The 23,354-nt window shown below is 50.1% G+C and overlaps 1 protein-coding gene across 2 annotated transcripts; it reads left to right on the forward strand.

The window, feature by feature from the left end:
- Window positions 1-3,425: 3,425 nt before the first annotated feature.
- On the forward strand, window positions 3,426-19,249 carry TCN2 (transcobalamin 2). 2 transcript variants are annotated; one of them, XM_020282918.2, is made up of 10 exons: window positions 3,426-3,529; window positions 3,819-4,027; window positions 8,074-8,266; window positions 8,973-9,142; window positions 9,792-9,947; window positions 11,005-11,177; window positions 11,309-11,495; window positions 12,407-12,572; window positions 15,125-15,240; window positions 18,682-19,249. In XM_020282918.2, the coding sequence occupies exons 2-10, from the start codon at window positions 3,964-3,966 to the stop codon at window positions 18,741-18,743; spliced, it is 1,287 nt and encodes a 428-aa protein (XP_020138507.1). In that variant the 5' UTR covers window positions 3,426-3,529; window positions 3,819-3,963; the 3' UTR covers window positions 18,744-19,249. The 2 variants fall into 2 exon arrangements, with proteins under 2 accessions (XP_020138507.1, XP_012619377.1); XM_012763923.3 differs by having other exon boundaries at window positions 3,431-3,529; window positions 3,816-4,027.
- Window positions 19,250-23,354: the final 4,105 nt, after the last annotated feature.

The raw sequence follows: 23,354 nt of genomic DNA on the forward strand, positions 1-23,354 counted from the left end.
AGAAAAAATAAATAAAAAGAGAAAAGAAACCTATAAGCAAAGTATTATACTCTCATTTTATAAAAATACAGGCTTGGAAAAGTTAGGTGACTTGCCAAAGGCCACACAGATTGGAGTCTAGGTCTGTCGGACAATCATTTTTTGTTGTTGAGATTTAATAAATTAATTTTTGTTACTTTAGGACATTGTTAAATGAAACCAGCTTTCCTCCCCTCTGGGTACATGGGGCGTGTCAAGAACATAGTGACTCACTCTAGCACAGGCAACAGAGTGAGACTCTGTCTCAAAAAAAAAAGAATATAGTGACTATATGTCAACCTAAAATAATCAAAAGGGTCAAAATGTAGTTTAAAGAGCATTTATTCAAGCACTAAGGTTGAGGACTGCAGCCCAGGACACACTTCCAAGTTGCCTTGAGTAGTGCTCCAGAGAATAAGAGACTGGCTCAAGTTTTTAAAGAAAAAAAAAGGACTCATGGGGAAAGGGGGTGATTTCAAAAGTTGTTTGTCAGGAGTTCTCATTGGCTTACAGAAATAACATTGCTTAGTGATTGGCCATACATTGTTAGACTACAGGGTGTATGGCATTTTATGGTTACTTGGCCTCAATTAGTCTAGAACCCATATAGCAGGTAGCTTCAAGAGGTAAGTATTTAGCTCAAGGGAGAGTGAGGCTTGACTGCTGTTATATTTTAAATACCTAGAAGGTATTTAAAGAAGGTACCTGTTATATTTTAAATAACTAGAAGGGCCTGATAAAGGGGCCCGAGTTCCTCAGATAAAAGGTTTTTTTCTTATTTAGTACAGTTTGGTGCCACTGCCTTGATTCAAGCTAAGGCACCAACAGTCTTAGACACCACTGCTTGGCATCATCAGTGCAAATTCCCAGTGAAAAAGGCAAATAGTGTCTTAATATTACTTTGAAAGTAATTTTGAACTCACAGACCCCCAAAAGGGTCTTGGAGACTGCCATGCATCCAGGGAATACACTTTGAGAGCTGTGGCTCTAGCTTATGGGACTTTTGATGATTTTCTTTTTGTTTGTTTTCTCTTTCTCCTCTTCCTCCTTTTCTCCTCTGCCTCATCCTCCTTCCTCCATAAAACATCTGTATTTTCTAATTTTTTGTACAGTCAACAATGCATTATGTCTTTTTTAAGCTTAAGATTCAAGGCCAGCCACAGTGGCTCATGCCTGTAATCCTAGCACTCTGGTGAGGCTGAGGCAGGAGGATCCCTTGAGGTCGGGAGTTTGAGAGCATCCTGAGCAAGAGTGAGACCCTGTCTCTACTAAAAAAAAAAATTCAGTATAAACATCTTTCCATGTCAAGATCTCTCTAAAATAAGATTTTAGTAGATGTACATTTTTAATCACTAATACGGGTATTTCATATATAACCATAGAGTTGTATATTTGTTATATTCATTCTTTGAGACAGGGTCTCACTCTGTTGCCCAGGCTACAGTGCAGTGATGTCATCATTACTTACTGCAGCCTCCAACTCCTGAGCTCAAGTGAATCTCCCAACTCAGCTTCCCCAGAACTGGCTAATGTTTAAGTTCTTTGTAGAGAAGTGGTCTTGTTATTGCCCAGGCTGGTCTCTAACTCCTGGACACAAATGATCCTTCCATTTCGGCCTCCCAAATTGCTAGGATTACAGGTGTGGGCTATGTTCTGGTCCAATCAGCCTAAATCCATCAGGAACAAATCAAGTCAGCCTTGTTGACCCATTGCAATGAGGAAGACCACCCAGGAGGGGAACTATGGGGCGCTAACCAAAAAAGTCAAGGATGATCAAAGGATTTGGGGGAAGGTGAAGTAAACAAAGCAGTATTTGGATAGGCTCAAAGCATTGCAGGCCTGTGTGTATAGGGTCTAGACAGCAAAGTGGACCCTGAGTGCTGTTTCCTTTGAAACTGCAAAGTTAAGAGAAATGTGGAATGTTGAGTCCAGAAATTCCTTATCTGAGCTGCTTCTCGGCATCAAAGTGACTTAGCTCTTCCAGGCAATAGTGGGATGTTTTATTCTTACTAATATGATTTCAAATAGCAAAATTCTGGTAGTTTGTGATTTTTAGGGAAAAAAAGGAAACCTCAGTAAAAATGCAGTAGTCACTCAAAGAACATGGCTATCAGGACACTTTACAGCTGTAGTATGCATGACCTTGGTAGAAATAATGTTTCCTGTTAATGTTGCTGGCTTTATCTGTGCCTGTTATCCCAGTCTAATGCCAGGACAGGCAGACTTTCATTATACTTTCTCATTCCAAGCTGGTTTTCACTTTCTCAGCTATAGTTCCTCAAACAGAAATCCTTATCTAACTGATTCGATCATTTTTCTTTTTCTCTTTTCCCTGACCACATAACCGAAAACAGCTCAGATCCACTCCTGATTAGTCACTCTTTCTAATACCTGTGGGAAATGCACTGTCGTTCTATTTCCTACTCCCGGACACCCTGGTGCTCAGTCCTGGCAGGTGGGCAGGTGGGTGTCTGTCTTCTTTACCATGGCAAACTTGCAACCTTGGTGATCAGAGGTGACCCTCTGGAAGGATGCTGCTACTTCTCACCAGAGGCTGATGATAGGAAGAGTCTCTGCCTTGGCCACCTCCTCCAGGCTGCCCTCGTGGAATAGCAGGAACCACAATGGCCATTACCATAGGCAGAGGGTTGTGGTGGGCGGGGGAGTCAGGGGGAGGGTCCAGGGCAGTCCTATTCAGGACAAAGGTGGCTCCATTGCACACACCCCACCATGGCCCCCCTGAAGGTCTGAATCCACAGTTCTGCAGGAGTTGAGCCCTGGCTGGCAGCCCTCCCTCCCCAGAACCTTCCAAGGATTCTCCCCCTACCGGTCACACCCAGATTTCCAGCACTGGACTTACTTAAAATTTTCAAGTACTTCCGTAAACAGATGCACATGTTTATATTTATCTATGTCAAGAACTTGACATGTGATAAATCAGGCAAAAAAATAGATTATTGTGAAAGAATGAATCTTGGCAATTTGCCATAAAAATAATTGCAATAAAAATCTTATGTGGAAATGATTAGAGAGAGGTGTTTTAAGGTCATAATATCTTTACAAGTTGAGCTAGAAGGTAGCTGTTAGAATGATCTTGTCCAACCCTGTCCTCTCACACAGGAGGAACAATTTCAAACTCCTTAACTCATACATTGATGATTCTGTGGGGCTGGGCAGATGAAGACTCCTTTGTTACTTTTCTCTTTGCAGAAATTTTTTTTAAGGTTACTTTTCCTGGTCTTGGCAAGCAGCCGTCTTTCTCGACTTTCTGTGGCTTTGTGACTCAATTGATTCAATCTCATTCTTTAACTTGTTTGTTTTTTTTGTTGTTGAAAATTAGCCCTGTCTGGTCTGGAGCCAGCAGCTTCCCCCGCCCTGGGCTTGCTAGAGAACAGCTGACTCCGGCAGTCCTGCTCACGTGACCTCTGCAGCTGCAGCTCCCTGTTCCTTCCGCTTCTTGTCCCCAGCCAGGGTGGGCGCTTGGAGGGGCTCCTTTTGTGAGGAGCACCAGGTAGGCACCCCGGTCCTGCTGGTCCACTGCTGGAACAGCTAGGGGAACACCAGGCAGGCACAGTCGGGCAGACTTGGGCAGATCAGATGTCAGGCACTCTGTACTGGGCCCGGGCAGTGGGGACAGAACGTGGGTGGCCTCAAGATGTCTCACATGGTCCTAATTGCCCTCCTCCTGTCCTTGTCCCCTACCTCTAGGAAGGCTGCCCTGCCTTTCCTTCCTCTGTTCTTTGGTCTTCTTTTTCCTTCAACAACAGACCTTTTCCCCTTTCTCTCTGCTGACTTAGCAGCACACAGCGGGCGTGGAGGATTAATCAGTGACAGGAAGCTGCCTTTTTCGGAGCAGTGACCAGTTGTGGTCAGGAAAGCCTCTGCAAGACCAGTCCTAGGAGTCTGTCCTGCTTCCTGCCCACTGCTCACCCACCTGCTCCTACCATGGGGCACCTCGGGGCCTTCCTCTTCCTCCTGGGGGCCCTGGGGGCTGTTGCTGAGATCTGTGGTGAGTAACTGATCTCTACCCCGTTCCTCTTTCCTCCTGGGTCCTTAGTAGGGAGCACTATCTTGTCCAAGCCTCTCGTTATATATCTGGGGAAACTAAGGCTTAAGGGTAGGATGGGGGAACTTATCTGCCCCTCTGGGCTTCCAAAGCAATTTGGGCTTAGCTGGACCTCAGCATTTAGCATGTTGTATTGACTTTTCTTTTTTTTTTTTTATTTTTACTTTTTTTGAGACACAGTCTTGCTATGTCGCCTGGGCTAGAGTGCCGTGGCGGCAGCCTAGCTCACAGCAACCTCAAACTCCTGGGCTCAAGCTATCCTCCTGCCTCAGCCTCCAGAGTCGCTGGGACTACAGGCATGTGCCACCACACACAGCTATTTTTTTTTTTCTATTTTTAGTTGCCTGGCTAATTTGTTTTTTCTATTTTTAGTAGAGATAGGGTCTTGCTGTTGCTCAGGCTGGGTTCAAACTCCTGAGCTCAAGCAATCCTCCTGTCTCAGCCTCCCAGAGTGCTAGGATTACAGGTGTGAGCCACCGTGCCCAGCCAGCATGTTGTATTGAGATTAATATGTCTGATTCCTCACCAGACTAGATCTCCTCCATTCATTCATTCATTCATTCATTTATTCATTCAACACATACTTACTAATCCTTTTCTGTGCCAGGCCCAGTGTTAGGCTTTGGGGAAAGAACAAAGAGCAAGGCAGGTCCAATCCCTGCCTTCCTAGAGCTTATATTCCAGTGAAGGGAGTGGACAAAAGAAATCAAATGACACATTGGGCTACGGTGAATGCTGAAAAGGAAGCCAACCAGGAGCCACTGATTCAGGAAAGGAGGTTGGGGCAGGATTTCTGAGGACCAGGAGGCCATATGAGAGCTGAGTCCCAAAGGAGGAAAAGGAGCTGATGAGGTTTTCCTCATCAGTTGGGGACAAGCATTCCAGGCAGAGGAAAGGGAGATTTGGAGGCCCTGTCTGCTCTGGCTCTGTGTCCCACAGCTGTGCCCCCAGGAACTTCTTGGGACCCCTTAGGACCTGTGAGTCTGAGTGCACAGGCTCAGAGCCACTCATGCTCTGGGGCCAGGCAGGGAGCAGGGAGCAGAGGGCTTCAGGACTCTGGGCTACCCATCTCTCTTCTTTCTTCCCTCCTTGAACTCTGCATGCAGGGTTGTGTTCATCACCATGCTCTCTTGTAATTCTCGGGAAACCTGAGAGGCAGGTATGGTCATATCCAGGTGTCAGATAAAGAAGCCAAGGGTTGGAAGGGCCAGATGACCTGCTCAAGGTGCTCCAGCTTTACCAGAGCTTTGTCAAACTCAGTTCTTAGCACTTCAAGCTAGGGTCTTCCCTGGGCACCAGAAGCCTTTCTACAGGTGCAATCAGACCCCTCAGCCCTGGGCTCTTTGTTCTTGCCCAGACAGTCCTCAGAAGAGAACTGGGTTCAACCAGCTAGAGCTTTCCCTCCTGCAGACCTGGCCGGCCCAGTCCTCAGCCTGGGACAGTTAGCTCATTAGCCTGACCCCACAAAAGTCCCCTCCCCTCAGGGTCTGGACAACCTTGAGCTGGGGCCTGGGGTGCAGCTCACTGCTACTGAATCACTGAATCATACCCAGCCTCATTCCCTCACCTGGGCTAAGAATGCTCCCCTGCCTTCCTCCTTGGCGGGGTATGAGACAGGATCCCATGGTATAATGCCTGCTTTCCGAGCTTAAAGCTCTGTACGGTTATGAAATTGCCAGGGATTGCTGCCCTAAGGCTAATGCAAGGTGGACTCCTGTGTTCCTGAATGTCAGCGCCATTTAGTCCCAGCTGGCAGGGCTGGTCTTGTGGGCAGAGCGCTGGCCCCAAACTACTTTTATTACCCTGGGTGAATCTGCCTGGCTCCTTCCTGCAAGGAGGTTGAATTGTGGTTATCAGCCTCCCTTTACAGCCGCCTCCTCCTCGTCTTATCACTTCTAACCCTGTCCTGACTCATCGTGCTGGAGGTCAGAGCCCAGGGTGAGGGCAGGGGCTACCTTACCAGCTTCAAGAAAAGGGAGAGGGAAAGAGAGGTGAGGAGGGACAGATGACCAGAGACACAGAGGCTGGGAAAGACTGAGAGAGAGCCTCAGAGACCAAGAGAGAGAGACCTACAGAAATGGAGAAAGACAAAAGAAAGGCTCTGAGTGAGCTGAGTGCAGTCGCTCATACCTGTAATCCCAACAATTTGGGAGGCTGAGGTAGGAGGATCCCTTGAGATCAGGAGTTCAACACCAGCCTGGGCAACACAGCAATACTCTCATCTCTAATAGAAATTTTAAAATTTAACCGGTTGTGGTGGTGTACACCTATAGTCCCAGCTGCTTGGGAGGCTGAGGCAGGAGGATCATTTGAGCGCAGGAGATCAAGGTTGTTGTAAGCTATGATTGTGCCACTGTACTCTAACCTGGGCAACAGAGCAAGACTCTATCTCTGCAGGAAAAAAAAAAAGCAAGGCTCTGAGTGAGACAAAGGGAAAAGAGAAGCAACCCCTCAATTTCTCTTAATTAACATTTGGTGAGAAACCAGCCATGTGTTCTGGCCTGAGCCCACACAGCAAAGGATTATGTAGGGTTTCATGCCAGTCAGTGGTCACCTTATAGCAACAGATATCTGACTTTTGGGAAACCTGGAGAGAGATGGGGCTGTGCTCCAGGAACACTGGTGCTCACGCCAGGAGGCCCAGGAGGTGGGCGAAGCACTCTGCAGTGTGGTTCCTTTCCTTAGTCCCCTGGGATGTGGCACCGTGGAGGCCACCACTGGGCAGCTAGAGCCCGACAGCAACTGGGAGGCAGTAAATGGGGACAAAAAGTTCAAAGTGCCTCCAAGGCAACCAGACTTGTGCGGAGCTCAGGTCCCTTCCCCAGGGGAGGCAGGCGGCACTCAGCTGGGAAACATCCCTGAGACTTCTGCTTCCAGGGTATTTCAGCATTTTGGCCGCACAGCTTCAAGCCAATCCCACAGCTCACAGATAAATGGCTGCAAGCTGTGACTGTTTTCTAAGAGCTCACCTCACAATCACAGGCTCTTCACTTAAACAGAGATGGAAGGAAAAGAATTATTCTGAGGTGTCCGTGGAGGTTGTTTCACCAGGCAGCCCCAATTAACCACTTCGGGACCAGCATCGACTATAGTCGATAGCCACAGATGAACGCCCACAGCGACTTTAGCCGACAGCCATGATATGACTTTTCTGATTTTTCATTTATCAAAATAAAATTGTGAACATTTATAAATAACATAATAAAAACATATATGTATATGTTACCTATTCTGATTTACATTACAAGTAAAGCTGCCTGTATAGTAAAAGAAGCTTTCAGTGCTTTAAAGCTTTCCTCATCACACAAGAGCAAAACGGATTCGTTGTCAATGCACAGCATAAGCTATCGTGTGGACTGTGAGTGCCGGCTGTGGGCAAGGTTTCCCAGCCGGTGACCGCAGTCCCGAAGTGGTTAACCAGGTGGCAGGCTGCAGCCGTTGAAAATCAGGTGTGGAACATGTTCTGTGTGTGGCTGAAGTTTTTGTTAAGGGGTAGACACATTCAGCAGGGCACCAAAGAGCAAGGCCTTTATAGTCAGATCTGTCCTTGACTCTGCAGCCTTGTATGAGACACAACACAACTTTGAACTTCTGTTTCTTCTTTTGTGCAAAGCGATGATGACAGTAACTACATCACTGGACTGGCATGAGGACCAAGTGAGATTGGGCTTGGTGCCTGGGGTACATCCCATAGCTTGGCATCCAGTCTCTTTGTCACCTCTGATGGACAGAGTGGTTGCCTGGCAACAGCATCCTCTGCCCTCAACCCGCCACTTCTCCCTGGCTCACTCCAACCATTCTTTTGGGATACCTGCATTACCATTGCACTGCCTTTCAGTATGGTTGCACTTCCTGTGCAAGTGGGGTACTGCTGGGTGGAGGTAGGGATAGAGGTGTGTATTCCCTGGGGAAGATCCTGGTAAAGTCAGAGCAATTCCCTGCTGGTGGTCTTTCCCTGCCACCTCACTTGCACCATTTTCTTTCCTAAGAAATACCAGAGGTAGATAGCCGGCTGGTAGAGAAGCTGGGCCAGCACCTCTTGCCTTGGATGGACCTGCTGTCCCCGGAGCACCTGAACCCCAGCATCTACGTGGGCCTGCGCCTCTCCAGCCTGCAGGCTGGGACCAAGGAGGACCTCTACTTGCATAGCCTCAAGCTCAATTATCAGCAGTGTCTCCTGGGGTATTGCCACACTCTTCTTTCCCCATGTCTTGCTCCACATCTTAAGAGACAGGAGACCTGGATTCTGGTTTGGGTCTGTCAATGCTTTGATGGCAGGCCTTAGGCAAATTTTGTCTCCTTGGGCCTTTCTCCATCTGTAGATTGAAGGGGTTGGTTGGACTACATCAGGGGTGCTAACACAGGGCTCTCATACTGATATTGCCCTATCCTGTGCCTGAAGCAGACATCACTAATCTATGACCACATTCTTTCATGCTGAGCCCAGAAGCAGCATCTTTCTGAGCTTCCTTTTCAAGGGGCATTAAGGAGAGGCCTGTTCTGGGGTTTGAATGAGAGGTGGAGAATCAGGAGCACCATGGAGTGCCTCCTGCCTGGACTCCCTCTTGAGAAGTGGATCCTGGGCAGAGAGAGGAGAGAAAAGAGAGTGTATGGTCGAAGCAGGGCTGAAAGGGTAGGGCAGACACAGGTGATTTGGATGCGGGAGCCTTCAGAGTTTATCTTTGAGTTTAATCTTTCATCTTTATTAAATGTTTGTGTCATACATCTCACACCAACACATAGCTAACCATCTAATTTGGGGAGTTCTAGCAGTTTCCAACTGTTAGGATTTTTTCCACTTTGTGATGTTGGTGGGGGGCACCCCCCAAGCAAGACTTACCCGGGTGACGCTTTCTCACAAAGGTGTTGTTAACTGGCCTTGTTCTAGGTCTGCCTCCAGCGATCACAACAGTCACTGCCAGGCCAAGCCTTCCATGGGCCAGCTGGCCCTCTACCTGCTTGCTCTCAGGGCTAACTGCGAGTTTGTTGGGGGCCACAAGGGCGACAGGCTGGTCTCACAGCTCAAGCGGTTCCTAGAGGAGGAGAAGAGGGCCACTGGTGAGGGGATACCATCTTCTGGGGGTGGGGAGCAGCTGGGAGGGCTCATCAGATGACATTCTCTGAGGAGAATCAGAACTTTGGATTTTCTCCCCAGGATTCTTCCCCATCTTCCATTCTGCCCACCTCATTGTCCACCTGGATGTTTGGGCCTGCCCCAGTTAGCATCCTTGATCCAGCCTTTCCTGCACTCCACTTGTACTCTGTTCGCAATGCCTCATGCTCAGCCACCAAGATTGACCTAACTATCTACCTTCTGGGACAACTAACCACACAGCCTCCTTACTACTTACTCCTTAGTCTGTCTCTGCTAACTTTGCTGCCTCCTAACTTGACCCAGCACACAGCAGCCAGAGTGAGCCTTTTCCATATAAATCTGATCTTGTTAGCATTGCTTAAACCCTGCAGGGTCCCTCACTGCTCTGTGCACAGCCCTCAGGCCTGGCCAGTTTGCCCTTTCCTCTTCTCCAGGCTCTGCTCACTGTCTCTCTCATTCTCACACTTGCCTGCCCTCCATGGGCTCTGGCCATACTGGCCTGCTCTCAGCTCACAAGCCAGGGGCCTCATATGTGTTCCCTCCACCTGGAATGGCTCCCCCCACCTTCTGGTTCACTTCTGCTCCACCCTTGGCTTTCTCCCCACCTCCCAGGGCACAGGGGTCACCCCCACACCAGCTACTACCAGTACAGCCTGGCCATCCTGGCCCTGTGTGTCCACCAGAAGCGGGTTCATAACAATGTGGTGGACAAGCTCCTGTATGCTGTGGAACATGAACAACATCTCCACCAGGGCCACCTCTCTGTAGGTGAGTGGGCTAGATCCTGGCAGGTGCTACCCTAGCACTCCCTAAGCACTCAGTCCACTGAAGGCCTCCAAGCTCTGGCCCCATGCTCACCTTTCCTTGGGACCCCTCCTTATCGAGTCCTTTAGGAGTGACATGGTGAGGGCTTGAGCGTGGGCCAGCAGCTGTGAGCCAGCTTTGGAGCTGGATGGGGAACCAGACCATCACACACTCATCCTAGGGCCCCCTGGGCAAGTCAGGTGGCCTTTCTGTCTCAGCTTCTGTAAGATGACCTCCCAGCAGCATCTCGATAAAGGATGCCTTTACAAGTAAAAGGCTTAGCACATACCTGGCACAGAGACAGCCCTGGATACATAGCTATGACCTCAGCATCCTATGAGCTAGCAAGCCTGGGACCTGGATTCTGGACCTGCTTCCTCACTGAGTGACCTTGGGCCTCTGTTTCCATTTCTTATCCTTGTGATTCAAGGTTTCTTCTGGGCCTGGCATTCCATAAGTGAATGTCACATAGGTTAGGCGTAGGATGTGGTAGGTTGGGGATTTGGTGTCCATAGACAAGAAGGCAGCAGAGCCCCTGCCAGGAGGGCGTTTGTTCTGCCTCAGAAGCTTGTGGAAAAACCACTATGGACACAGTAAAATCACCTGGGAGATCTGGGGGGCAGGAGAGTTTTAAATGTACCCACGTGTTGGTTGGCTTAAAACTCTCCTGGTGATTCCAATGTGCAGCCAGGTTTGGGAACAAGTGAGGTGGGGTCAAGTCCTTGTGGGCCTCCATCCTCTTGTCTCTCTCCCTAACTTCTAGCCCTTCAAGGAGTGGAGTGACCCACCCAACCAGTTTCCCCAGGATTGAGTAGTTTCCTGAGACATAGGACTTTCAGTGTTCAGACTGGGAGAGTCCTGGGCATAGTGGGCTGAGTTGGGACCCCTAGCTGATCTGATCATGTTGCTCCCTTCTTCAACCTCTGGTGGCTGCCTGTTGCCCTAAGGACCTGACCCCCGAGGCCCTGCCTGGCCTGGTCCCCTTGGCTTCCCAGCCCATCACATGTCCTGTTCCCCACAGACACGGTGGCCATGGCAGGCTTGGCCTTCACCTGTCTGGAGCGCTCCCATTTCAACCCCAGTCAGAGACTACAGATCACCATGGCCATTAGGACAGTGCAAGAGAAGATCCTGAGGGCGCAGACCCCTGAGGGCCACTTTGGAAATGTCTACAGCACCCCACTGGCACTGCAGGTGGGAAAGAGACCCTGGAGCGGTGGCCATCCTGGGGGTCAGTCGTGGGTGCACTGGTCAGGAACTGGAAGACCTGGTTTCTCCCTACTGGCTGACCCACCTTCCCCCTCTCTTCCTCACTCTGTCACCAGATGCTGATGACGTCCTCCACATCCCATTTGGAGCTGGCCACAGCGTGCCTCAAGGCGAAAGCTGCTCTGTTGGCCAGCCTGCAAAACGAGGTCTTCCAGAACACTCTTGTGATTTCCCAGCTGCTGCCTGTCCTGAACCACAAGACATATGTTGATCTAATCTCCCCAGACTGCCTGGCACCACGAGGTAGCTGAACCTTTCACAGAGGCACAGCCCTTTCCGATCTGCTGAGTGCTCGTTGACATCTGCATGTCCCAGTTAGGGAAGGTTTGCTGGGTCCCGATTTGCCAAGTCAGTGTGAGTTTGTAGGTGTGCATGGGACACAGCAGCTAAAATGTGGTCACTGCTTCTAGCAGCTCACAGTGTGGGGAGGAAGACACCAAATGGAGAGCTCTGGGTGGGCACCTTGTGTGACACCGAGTACAGAAATGTTTAAGTGAATGAATGGATGGATGAATGAATGAATGAATGAATGAATGAATGAATGAATGGGGAGGGATGCATTATGGTAACTCTGACCCAACATGGTGAGCTCCAACAGCAGCATGAATCAGGGCTTCATCTGAGAGAGGGGTTGACAAGGTGAGTGGCATTGTCCAGTGGAGAAGGGATAAGGGAGAGCAGAGCCAAGAACAAATGCACAGAGGTGCACAGAATTTGGGGGAGTTGGAGCAATGGTCTTGCAGAAGAGTGGGGTCTTGGGGAATGAGCAGGAGTAGCAGGCAGATGGATGAAAAGGGGGTGGGGATCGTCAGAGGCAACAGGGGAGTGATGTGAACAAATGCATGATCTAGAAAGAGTTGTCTAGGATGCTTTGTGGCAAACGCGGGGGAACAGGGATACTGGAGGCAGAGAAACCAGTGAGGGGCCTGACTCTGGGTGGGCCATGGTCATGAGGGGATATGAGGGCCAAGGGGCAAGGGAGGCTGGGATGGCAGCCAGGTTTCAGCTGAGCAGGTGCTGGTGGCATTGACTGAGATGAGAACATGGGAGGGATGAGGTCCAGTGGCCACAGTGTCTTTGAGGAAAGACAGGAGAACTAACGTCCAGGCTCCATGTCCTCATGCCAGCTGCCCCTTGCTTTTTCCCCAACACAGTTTTGTTGGGACCAGCTACAGAGACCTTTTCACTGACCCCAGAGATCATCAGCGTCACACTAAAGGTCCTCAGCATCGTTCCGCCGTACAAACAATCCGTCTTTGTCCTTGCTGGGTCCCCCTTGGAAGATGTCCTGAAGATGGCCCACGAGCTAGGAGGATTCACGTGAGACCCCCACCTCCCAGCCCTCACCTGACCCCACCCTCCTGATACAGTGTCATGAAAGGGACAGTGGACAGAGGCAGGTTCCCTCAGGAGAGGCACTGGCCCAGCTTCTACTTCTACCTTCTTTACCCCTTTCTTGCCCACATTGTCATGGACACAGGGAGGTGTGGGCCGGCACTGTCAGTAAGAGAGCAGGCTCTGGAAGTGGACCCCCCCCCAACTGGAATCCCAGCTCAGCCACTCTCCAACTAGGGACCCAGAGCCAGTTACTTACCTGCAACTCAGTGAGGACACCCATTGTGCCCTCTCCTCACAGGGCCAAGTCAACGACTCCAGGAGTTAATGTATGTACTTAGAGATGGTGGCATGTGCTTTTTATATGTGCAGGGCCCAGCACATAGCAAGTGCTCAATACAGGTTTGCTTTAATCAGAGTAAGAACTCTTATTATCAAATCTTGGTCTAATCCTGTTATTAATTACCCCAAGGGGGTGGGACAGTGTAAAACTTACTTCTTACCCTGAGATTAGTCAAGTCTGAGGATGGGCATGTCCGGAATGCTATGCGATGCCAGGGCCTATACAGGCCTAAATGAAACAGATGTGATCCTCTTGTTACCAACGAAGAATCTGGCCCAGAGATCTTGAGTGCCTTCCAGCAGGTCACACAAACCCCAGACTTTTCTCCTAGAATGATGTGTCTTACTTTGAGAGGACCCCAGTTTCTATGAATTCCCAGAGAGCAACATCCTGCAACCAGGAAAGGCCCACTACTGGCACCTTGGGGTCATCCAGATTTCCTGGCCTAGACACCAGACCAATGCCTCCTTTGAGGGACAAAAGTGCTCCCAGACCCCAGGTTAAGTTCCTTCTTCTACAATATGACTTAGATGTATATTAATATGTTTACTAAATAGAAAGTCTTTTCTCTTTCTAGCTTTAGACAGCTATAAATTCTAAACAATTGCAAATTAAGTAGAAAGAAAAATAGAAATCCCAATAACATTCAAATAAGCACTGTCTATGGGGGTGCAGGTGTACGCTGCCAACACTGGGTGAGCCCTGTGCTTCGGCACTCCCCTGTATTTGAGCCACCATCGAGCCTGATCATGATCCCTGGGCACTCCATTCACTATGAAGGCTGCCTTCTTTCTGTTTCTGGTCACCTGCAGAGCATAGAGCAACACACACGTAGTCATAGACGGCCACACACAGACTGAGTGCTCTTGGCAGGGTTCAGCCTCCTACACATGGAGATTACCCAGAACCTGCTATTACACACATTTGGATATTGTCATCACAATGAAAAACAAATAGAATGTAATGTTTTTATTCAGAGTTCAAGGACCCCTGGGAAGACATCACGGACACCAGTCTGACAAATAGTCCCCTCCTGGTGCCAGTGGGTGCCCGGCAGGGAGGCTGTGTCTGAGGTCCTTGGACGCACAGCAGAGAGAGAGACAGACAGGCAGACGTGGAGAGAAGTAGCCCCCAGCAGCCACATGTACCCTGAGAGTTAAGGAATGGGAAAAGGGCTGTTCTGGGGAATTCCCTAAAACAATACTTTCCCTTTGCCTAAGTCACCCTGTGTGGGTTTCTTTTTCTTAAAACTAAAAAAATCCCTCCCTCTAAGACCAAAACTATTATAACACAGCACCCCAGAGGGCTCTTTCTAGAAAATACGTTTGTTCACAACACTCCCCTGTTACCTCTGACAATCTCCCCTCCTTTTTGTTCATCTTCCTGCCACCACTCCTCATTCTCCCAGACCCCTCACTTCTGCAAGACCATTCCCTAAAATTCGCCCCAGTTCTGTGCACCTCTGTGCCTTTGTTCTTACCCCTCCTCTCGGCTCTGCCCCCCCCCTTCTCCCTTAGCAAATGCCACTCACTTCTTCAAGCCCCTGTCCTAGAGGAAGCCCTGATTCATGCTGCTTCCTCCTTTTGGAAGGAGGAAGGACATGACCTATGGAGTTTTATGAGGATCTCTTTGGCAGTGGCATCCAGACAGGTTGGAGAAAGGCGCTGAGTTGGAGGCGAGGCGCTTAGGGAAGGGGGAGTGTGGATAAGGACTCTCTTGGTTGTCAGTGCCAGAAGTCAAACACCAACTCTCTCCACAAAGGGGAGTGTGGAGTCTGCCAAATCAGACTGAACATACCCGCCCCAAGAAGAGGGGAATGCCACTGAGATACAGAGACCCAGTGCCACCACTAGGTGTCTCTGCCTCCGCTTCCCACTTCCCTGTGTCTCTCTACACATGGGCTTTGCCCTCTCTCATGGCGCATTGGCAGCTTCTGACCCCCACCCCCCACAACATGGGTCCCCAGAGAGGGGACAGCTGCTGTATTGAAAATGTAATAGGTGCCCCTTGCTGGAGGCCTCGGTCACGGTCAATGTGGAGATGAAGCTTGAGCGGGCAGTACCAGGGGGCTGGAGAGGAGGGGGTGAGGTGAGACCCACGGACCCATGGTGAGGTGGCCCAGGAACGGCAGGGTAGGACTTTGCTGGTGCTGGAACAACAGTCACCTCTTCTGTCTTTGCCTTTCCTTTTGTAGGTATGAAACACAGGCCTCCTTGTCAGGCCCCTACCTGACCTCCGTGATGGGGAATGCAGTCGGGGAACGTGAGTTCTGGCAACTCCTCCGAGACCCTGACACCCCTCTGCTGCAAGGTGAGACTGGTGGCCTGCCACCCATGGATGTGTCTCCTACCCCAACCTTACTCAGCTACGAGGCCCCATCAACTCACCGCAGCTTTCCCCTGAGCCTTCCTGGGCCACAGCTTTATACAACTATTGGTGCTCAAGATTGCATACAGGCCGGGCGCGGTGGCTCATGCCTGTAATCCTGGCACTTTGGGAGGCCGAGGCAGGAGGATTGCTCAAGGCCAGGAGTTCGAAACCAGCCTGAGCAAGAGGGAGACCCCGTCTCTACTAAAAATAGAAAGAAATTAATTGACCAACTAAAAAAAATATATATATATATATGTATATATATATATATATATATATATATATATACACAAAAAACTAGCCGGGCATGGTGGCACATGTCTGTACAGCTACTCGGGAGGATGAGGCAGGAGGATTGCTTCAGCCAAGGAGATTGAGGTTGCTGTGAGCTAGGCTGACGCCACGGCACTCACTCTAGCCTGGGCAACAAAGTGAGACTCTGTCTCAAAAAAAAAAAAAAAAAAAGATTGCATATAATTTATTTAACTGAATTGTTAAAAATTTTATTATGGAAACTTTAGGACCAGATAGTTATAAAAGAAGAAAATTAAAAGCACCTATAAATTGCTACCTAGAAATAACTACCTTTAACTTTTGGTGTAATTGCTTCTAGATACTTTAAAATATGTAAGTTTGTTTTTTCATAAAAAATGGAGCTGTGGCTGGGCATGGTGGCTCATGCCTATAAACATAGCACTCTGGGAGGCTGAGGTGGGAGGATTGCTTGAGCTCAGGAATTCAAGACCAGCCTGAGCAAAAGCAAGACCTCTGTCTCTACTAAAAATAGAAGAAATTAGCTGGGTGTGGTGGCACGTGCCTATAGTCCCAGCTACTCAGGAGGCTGAGGCAGGAGGATCTCTTGAGCCTGGGAGTTAGAGAGTTTGAGGTTGCAGTGAGCTACGATAACACCACTGCTCTCTACCCAGGGTAACAGAGTGAGAATCTGTCTCAAAAAAAAAAAAAAAAAGGATCCATATTCTGTATCAATGCCATTTAATGGAAATAAAATGTTGCCCACATATATAATATTAAACGGTCTAGTTGATGAGATAATATTAATAATATATCTTATTTAACCCAAAATATCCAAAACATTATCATTCTAAGATGTAATCAATATAAAACTATTAATGACATATTTTACCTGCTTTTTCTTTTGGTACTAAGATTTCAAGTGCTCAGTTGCTGAATGTGGCTAGTGACAAGCATATTGGACAACACAGCTCTATATACTGTTTTGCAACTCTGTTTTTTTCATTCTTAATATATTATAGACATCTTTCTATGTTGGTATATGCACATCTTCATCTTTCTTTGTAATAGCCACATAGGACATCATCCATTAAGTTGCTCTGAGGTGCAAGTAACAGGAAATACAGTGCAAACTAGCTTCAATGATATGACATCCATTGGTTCATGTGCTCAGAAGTCCAGAGGTAGTGAGGATTTCAGGGGTGTTGTAATTTTAAGGATTTCAGAGCTCCAGCTTTGCTTCCCTGTGAGTCCTTTGGGTCTGTTCTCTTCTTTTTAAGAATATTTCCAGTTTTAGCTTTTATGCCCTAAACTGTGATGAGCATCCTTATGCATCAGCCCAGTTACTGCACAGACTCTTTTTTTTTTTTTGAGACTGAATCTCACTGTGTTGCTCAGGCTAGAATGCCATGGTATCAGCCTACCTCACAACAACCTCAAACTCCTGGGCTCAAGCAATCCTTCTGTCTCAGCCTCCCGAGTAGCTGGGACTACAGGCATGTGGCACCATGCCCGGCTAATGTCATATATATATATATTTTAGTTGTCCAGCTAATTTCTTTCTATGTTTAGTAGAGACGGCGTCTCGCTCTTGCTCAGGCTGGTCTTGAACTCCTGACCTTGAGCAATCCTGCCACCTCGGCCTCCCAGAGTGTTAGGATTACAGGCGTGATCCACTGCACCTGGCCAGCACAGACTCTTAAAGGTCATCTGTCCCTACTCTGGCTACTTAAGTTCCTTTTACAACACCCCAAGGACCTTTTAGGAGGCACTTGCCATGTGGCAGGCATTGTGCCACGTGCTTTTTAGAAGATGGGACTTTTCTCAGGGAGCCCAATAAAAAGCATTCTTTTTTCCTGGCCTTGTTCAGAATAAATTGAGAAATAAAACAAAGGAGCTGCAGGTAGAGACCCTAAATCTGGCCTGTTCTATTACCGATAAAGACTAGAGAATGGAGGTTAGGGTGAGAGCCAGGAAGCAGAGCCGAGCAGTTGAAGCCTCTACCTCCCACCCACTCCGCACCCCTAGTCCAGCAGGAAGCCCACTCCCATGAGAAGAAAAAGAGCCTGGCTCGCTCATGCCAAAATGCTTCCCCAAATTAACCAATCGCATAAATCACTCCTCTGCCTTCCTTGGGGTAGAAATTGGCTGGGAGTTATAGTGATTGAGCTCCCTCTTGTCTTAATCCATTCAGGCTGTGATAACAAAATGCTGTAAACTAGGTAACTTACAAACAACAGAAACTTACTTCTCATAATTCTGAAGGCCAGGAAGTCCAAGATCAGGACACTGACAGATTTGGTGTCTGCTAAGGGCCCACTTGCTGGCTCACAGATGATACCTTCTAGCTATGTCTTCACATGGCGCAAGGGACAAGGCAACTCTCTGGGGCCTCTTGTATAAGGGCTGCACCTTCATGACTTAATCACCTCCCAAAGCATGTTCTCATAATGCCATCACCTTGGGGTTAGGTTTCAACATATGAATTTTGAGGGGACGCAAACATTCAGACCATAGCACCTCCATTGAGAGGAAACATTCCTGACACCTGGGCTCTCAGAGGACCCTGTCAACTCCCCTGCAGGCTGCAGCCCTGTTTCACCAGTGAGAACACTGGCACTCACAAATAACTCGTCCAAAGCCACACGCCAAAGAGTGACAGAGCTGGGGCTTAAACCCAGTTGTCCTACCAGAGCCTGGATTCTTTCTGGTGAGCAGGGCTGACTCCTGGGACTCTTCACTGGTGGTCCTGCTTCTCCTCTGGCCCACACTGAGCAAGTCTCTCTTCCCGCTGGCCGCTGGGTGTTATGAAGACAGTGACCCTGCCTGTTGGATGTTTTTAGTGGTCTTGCTTCCTTTCGCCTCATGTTTGTCATCCAGCATGCTGTCTTGTGCCCCTGCCCTCTGGAGGCTCCCCCAGTGAAAGATGAGCCTGTGGCCTCAGGGACCACATGGACACTGAGTTCAGAGCCTCTCGGTTGGCTCTGGACAGCTCCCAGCTCCCCACCACTAAGGCCTGAGTGGATCTAGCAGGCCCTGGCCTCAAGGTTGGGGTCCAGAAGACGAGGTTGGGGGTAGGACACAGGACACTCTGCCCTGTAACCCCCCTTGCTCCATCTGCTTCTGCAGGTATTGCTGACTACAGACCCACGGATGGAGAAACCATTGAGCTGAGGCTGGTTCGCTGGTAACCCCTGGGTGCCCTCACCCAACAGCCTCGCACACTTCCTGGGCTTCTACCCTCCCTCCTGATGACCCTGGAATAGGCACTTGCCTGACACTGCTGTCACCTCCTATGTACTTGAAGCAACGTCTCCCAGGCTGTCCCAGCCACTATACCTGCAAGGGTCCTAAGCCATGGCCCAGCCTGGAGCCAGGCACCTTCCCTGGGACTCTGTCAGCCCAGATCTGGCCAGCCTGGCCCCACGTGCCTCCCATGAAGGCCACCCCATGGTCTGAAGGGCATGAAGCATCTCAGACTCCTTGTCAGAAGGAAGAGAAGTCTGCAGGCTGCTGGCGTCGTGAGTACCACCTGTTCCTACAAGGTCTGTGTGGTCCAGGGGCTGCAGCCCTGACCCCAAACTCTCCACTCTGCCATTAGGGCAGTGGCCCCCGAGCTGGTCGTGGCATGGCAGCTGGCAAGGCCACAGCCGGGCTGCTGCCTCCGATATGATTAAAGCATTGTCTGTGCACGTGCTGCAGTGTCCTGGTGCCATGTGTCTGAGGAGAGAGTGCAAGGGCAGGGAGTGAGGAAGGGGGAGACACCCCTAGAGCAGGAGAGGAGGGTATCTGAGCCATCTCCCGGGCATTGGGGGAGTGACGCCGGCAGTGGCAACATTGACTACTACTTCTGGAGCACCTACTTGCTAGACACTGTCTTGCACAAATCTATAAGGTTGTTGACATTTTTGTTTTCATTTCTGCTTTGCATATAAGGAAGCTGATGCTCAAAAAGGGAAAGTGACTCACGCATGGTCACAGACAAGACATGGGTCGTGAGTCACACAGACCTGGCCTGGGGTGGCCTCCCAGCTCCTCCATTAAAATACTGAAAATTGCACGTTTCGATGATTATTATGGTCACATGGCAGAATCCTGATTCAACTGGAGGCCAGGACCTTGGAGCTGGAGTCTCATTCCCTGCCATTCACCAAGGCACAGCCAGGGTACTGCCCCAGGTCTACTACACCAGGTGCCTGAGAGGACAGGGTGACACACCCAAAGTCCTCCAAGCTGCAGATTAAACATGTATCTCTTTCCTAGAGCACCAGCTTCATATATTTAGGGTCTGATTCGGGAGGAGAAATAGGTGATTTAAAACGTTCTTTTACATTGAAACAAACATGGGGCCGGGCGTGGTGGCTCACGCCTGTAATCCTAGCACTCTGGGAGGCCGAGGCGGGCAGATTGCTTGAGGTCAGGAGTTCGAAACCACCCTGAACGAGACCCTGTCTCTACTAAAAATAGAAAGAAATTAATTGACCGACTAAAAATATATATACAAAAAATTAGCTGGGCATGGTGGCGCATGCCTGTAGTCCCAGCTACTTGGGAGGCTGAGGCAGGAGGATCACTTGAGCCCAGGAGATTGAGGTTGCTGTGAGCTAGGCTGACACCACGGCACTCACTCTAGCCTGGGCAACAAAGTGAGACTCTGTCTCAAAAAAAAAAAAAAAAAAGAAAAAGAAAAAAAAAGAAACAAACATGGGGGTATCAGGAAGCCAAATGCAAAACCAAACCTATGTTTTCAAGGTGGAATGTCTGCACCCAGAACCCCCAAGTGCTTGGGACCTGTGGCTCTCCTTTAACAAGCCTGCGGCGCAGGAATGCAGACTCAAGATCAGCGGCTTGCCTCAGGTTACACACAGCCTGTAAATGGCAGAGCTGAGATCCTCAGCCACTGACCTCAGTGCTCAACACTCGCCACTGCACATCCTGCTACCTTCCTGCCCCCCCCCCCCGAGACTCCGCCTTAGGAAGCCACAGGTTTCTCCCATACTGGGGGGACAGTCTGTGATGGGTCTCAGGCCAGGCTAGAGAGAAAGTGAAGGGTACCCACAGGGGACCCCTGCACTGGGCCTTCAGGGCCTGCAGGCTGGGTTTCACCCTTCCTCCAGGAGGGACTGTCTTTGTTGGGGTGTGTTTGGCTCTGAGGAGCAGGAAGCTACTGAATCCTGCTCAAACCAAAGGATATAACTTGGGAGCAGCCAAGAACAGTAATGAAATTGAAGTTGGGGCTCAGGGCTCCCCTCTCTCACCTCCACTACCCTCAAGCCTCTGTCTCTTCCTCTTGACTCAGTTTCCCCAGGTGCTGCCCTAGCAGGGACTCTGCCACCTTCCAGTTCAAACCCCCTAGGCCTCTCTTTCTTTCTCAGCCTGTGTCTCAAAGCCACTGGGTCACTGGGACACTAGGTCAGGGGTCTAATCTGGCCCAACTGGCAGGAAGCAGTGTCAGTGAGAAGATAGTCATGTTCAGTGCAGGGCCTGAGGGACAGAATAAGGGTCTGATCAGCAGAGGCCAACCCGAGACCGGGACAGGTTTGTATCTAGCCTGCATTTAGATCTGGATGGCTCCAGACAAGCCACTTCCACGCTCGGAGCCTGTTTCCTAACTCACAGCTGTGGGATGGTGCCTTGGTTTACACAAGGATCATGGTTCATACATGGGGAAACGGAGGCTCCAGGAGGGAAGTGGTTGTCTAGGCACATGCAGTGACAAGAGGAGGGGCCTGTCCCACAGCCTCTGCAGCACAGTTGGTAGAAATGGATTCTTCTCCCCTCCGTGTCCCCAGAGCCCTTCTCTATCTTGCCTGCTTCCCATAGCAGCCATCTGTAGCCCCCGAAGAGCAGCATTCGGATTTGAGGGCTTTGAGGGGCCTGTGAGCAAGGGCAAGCTGCTCTGGGCTTTTGGGGAGACCCCAAGGAATGCAAAGGAGCCCCTGCTGCCCTCCCTGAAGCTGGGTGCCCTGGTCCCGCACAGTCCCACATGGGAATATCCTCTTGAAAGTCCTGCTGCCTGTCGAGGCAGGTGAAGAGCTGCGGCTCTACAGCCACACAGATCTGGTCCACACCTCCCGCCAGCACTCAAGCTACACAACCCTGGGCACCCCCGGCCCAGAGCTCGTCTGTGAGTGGGATAATCCCGCCCCTGTCTCCACGAGGACCTGTGAGGGGTGGAAGGGATGAAGCCGTTTGTCCTGGCAGCTGGTAGTGGTGTGCCTTCCTGCGCCCTGGCCCCTCTGGGGTGTGCAGTCCTCTGCATCCCACCGCGGCCTCCCCAGGCCTCGCTTGGTCAATCCCTATCCCTCATGGACACCCCTCACCCGCCAGGGGAGGTGGGAACCATTTCCTGGTGGTCTTGGAGGAGGCGTAGACAGATTTTCAATCCCCATCAGCTGAGCTCTGAGAAGGGTCAAGGGTGCTTTTGTTTTTAAAAATTATTGTTGTTGGCCGGGCGCGGTGGCTCACGCCTGTAATCCTAGCACTCTGGGAGGCCGAGGCGGGCGGATTGCTCGAGGTTGGGAGTTCGAAACCATCCTGAGCGAGACCCCGTCTCTACTAAAAATAGAAAGAAATTAATTGACCAACTAAAAATATATATACAAAAAATTAGCTGGGCATGGTGGTGCATGCCTGTAGTCCCAGCTACTTGGGAGGCTGAGGCAGGAGAATCGCTTGAGCCCAGGAGTTTGAGGTTGCTGTGAGCTAGGCTGATGCCACGGCACTCACTCTAGCCTGGACAACAAAAGTGAGACTCTGTCTCAAAAAAAAAAAAAAAAAAAAAAAAAAAAAATTATTGTTGTTTCTTATTGAGGAAAACATATTGGAAAACTGACAAAGTCCGCCAAAGAATATAACTCCTGGGCAGCCCAGATCCCTAGTTTCTCAGGAAACAGAGGGGGAGCTGCTTCCTTGGCTGGTCCACTTTCTGTCCACAACCCTTCCTGGAGAAACCCTGTCTAAATGTCCCCAGGTTTGGTCATCGGCCCGAAAATCCCCCTATCGGCAATTCCTGCCCTGCAGTTTGGGCTATTCAGAAGTGATTTGCAGGCTCCAGTAGGTGTCAGAATCACCAGAGGCAATTGTGACAATTCCTGGGCCCAGGCTAGACAGAGAGCATCTCATTCAGCAGTTCGCGAGGCTGGGATCTTTAACCATGTCCAGGGATTGAGATGAGTTGCGGGCCACTTGTAGCCATTTGGCGGCCTGGCCACCAGAGGGCGCCGCGGGCCAGTCTAAGCGGTCCTTCTGTAGGGTCTTGTTCCACCAGACAGGTTGCTGTCACGAAGGGCTTGCTGGGCAGACTACAGGAGAGGGGTGGGTGTTTCCCAGTGAGCTGGAGTTCCTGCAGGGGACGGAAGCTCGATGACAGGAAAGAAGATCACGGCACACACTGGGCACCTGGCTGGCCCTTGGTCCTTGTGCACCTGGATTCCAGAACTGAAAGGCCAGGGCCCTGCCTGGAATCTGGGTCGACCTGTCCTGCTCTGGGACGAGCTATTTATGCAACTCTTCTGGGTGGGAAAACCAAGACCCAGAGAGGGGCAAGGGCTCAGTGACACCTGCTCTGTCTTCCAGCCCAGGTCTCTGTCCTACCAGGGCTGGGGACAGGGGGTGGACCCCAGGAAGTGCAGTTGTGAGTCAGCTGTGGGCGCCCAGAGGACGGGACAGGGGCTGCTGGCTGGGGATGGATGCTGGCTGGCAGTGCCCTGCTCCTCCAGCTGTGGGTAGCCTTGGTGATTCAGCTTCCCTCTGCCGGCCCAGAGAGGATGCCACTCTGGGCTAGGAGGTGGCTGAGGATG

This window comes from Microcebus murinus, chromosome 22 (assembly GCF_040939455.1).
Source record: "Microcebus murinus isolate Inina chromosome 22, M.murinus_Inina_mat1.0, whole genome shotgun sequence".
NCBI lineage: Eukaryota > Metazoa > Chordata > Mammalia > Primates > Cheirogaleidae > Microcebus > Microcebus murinus.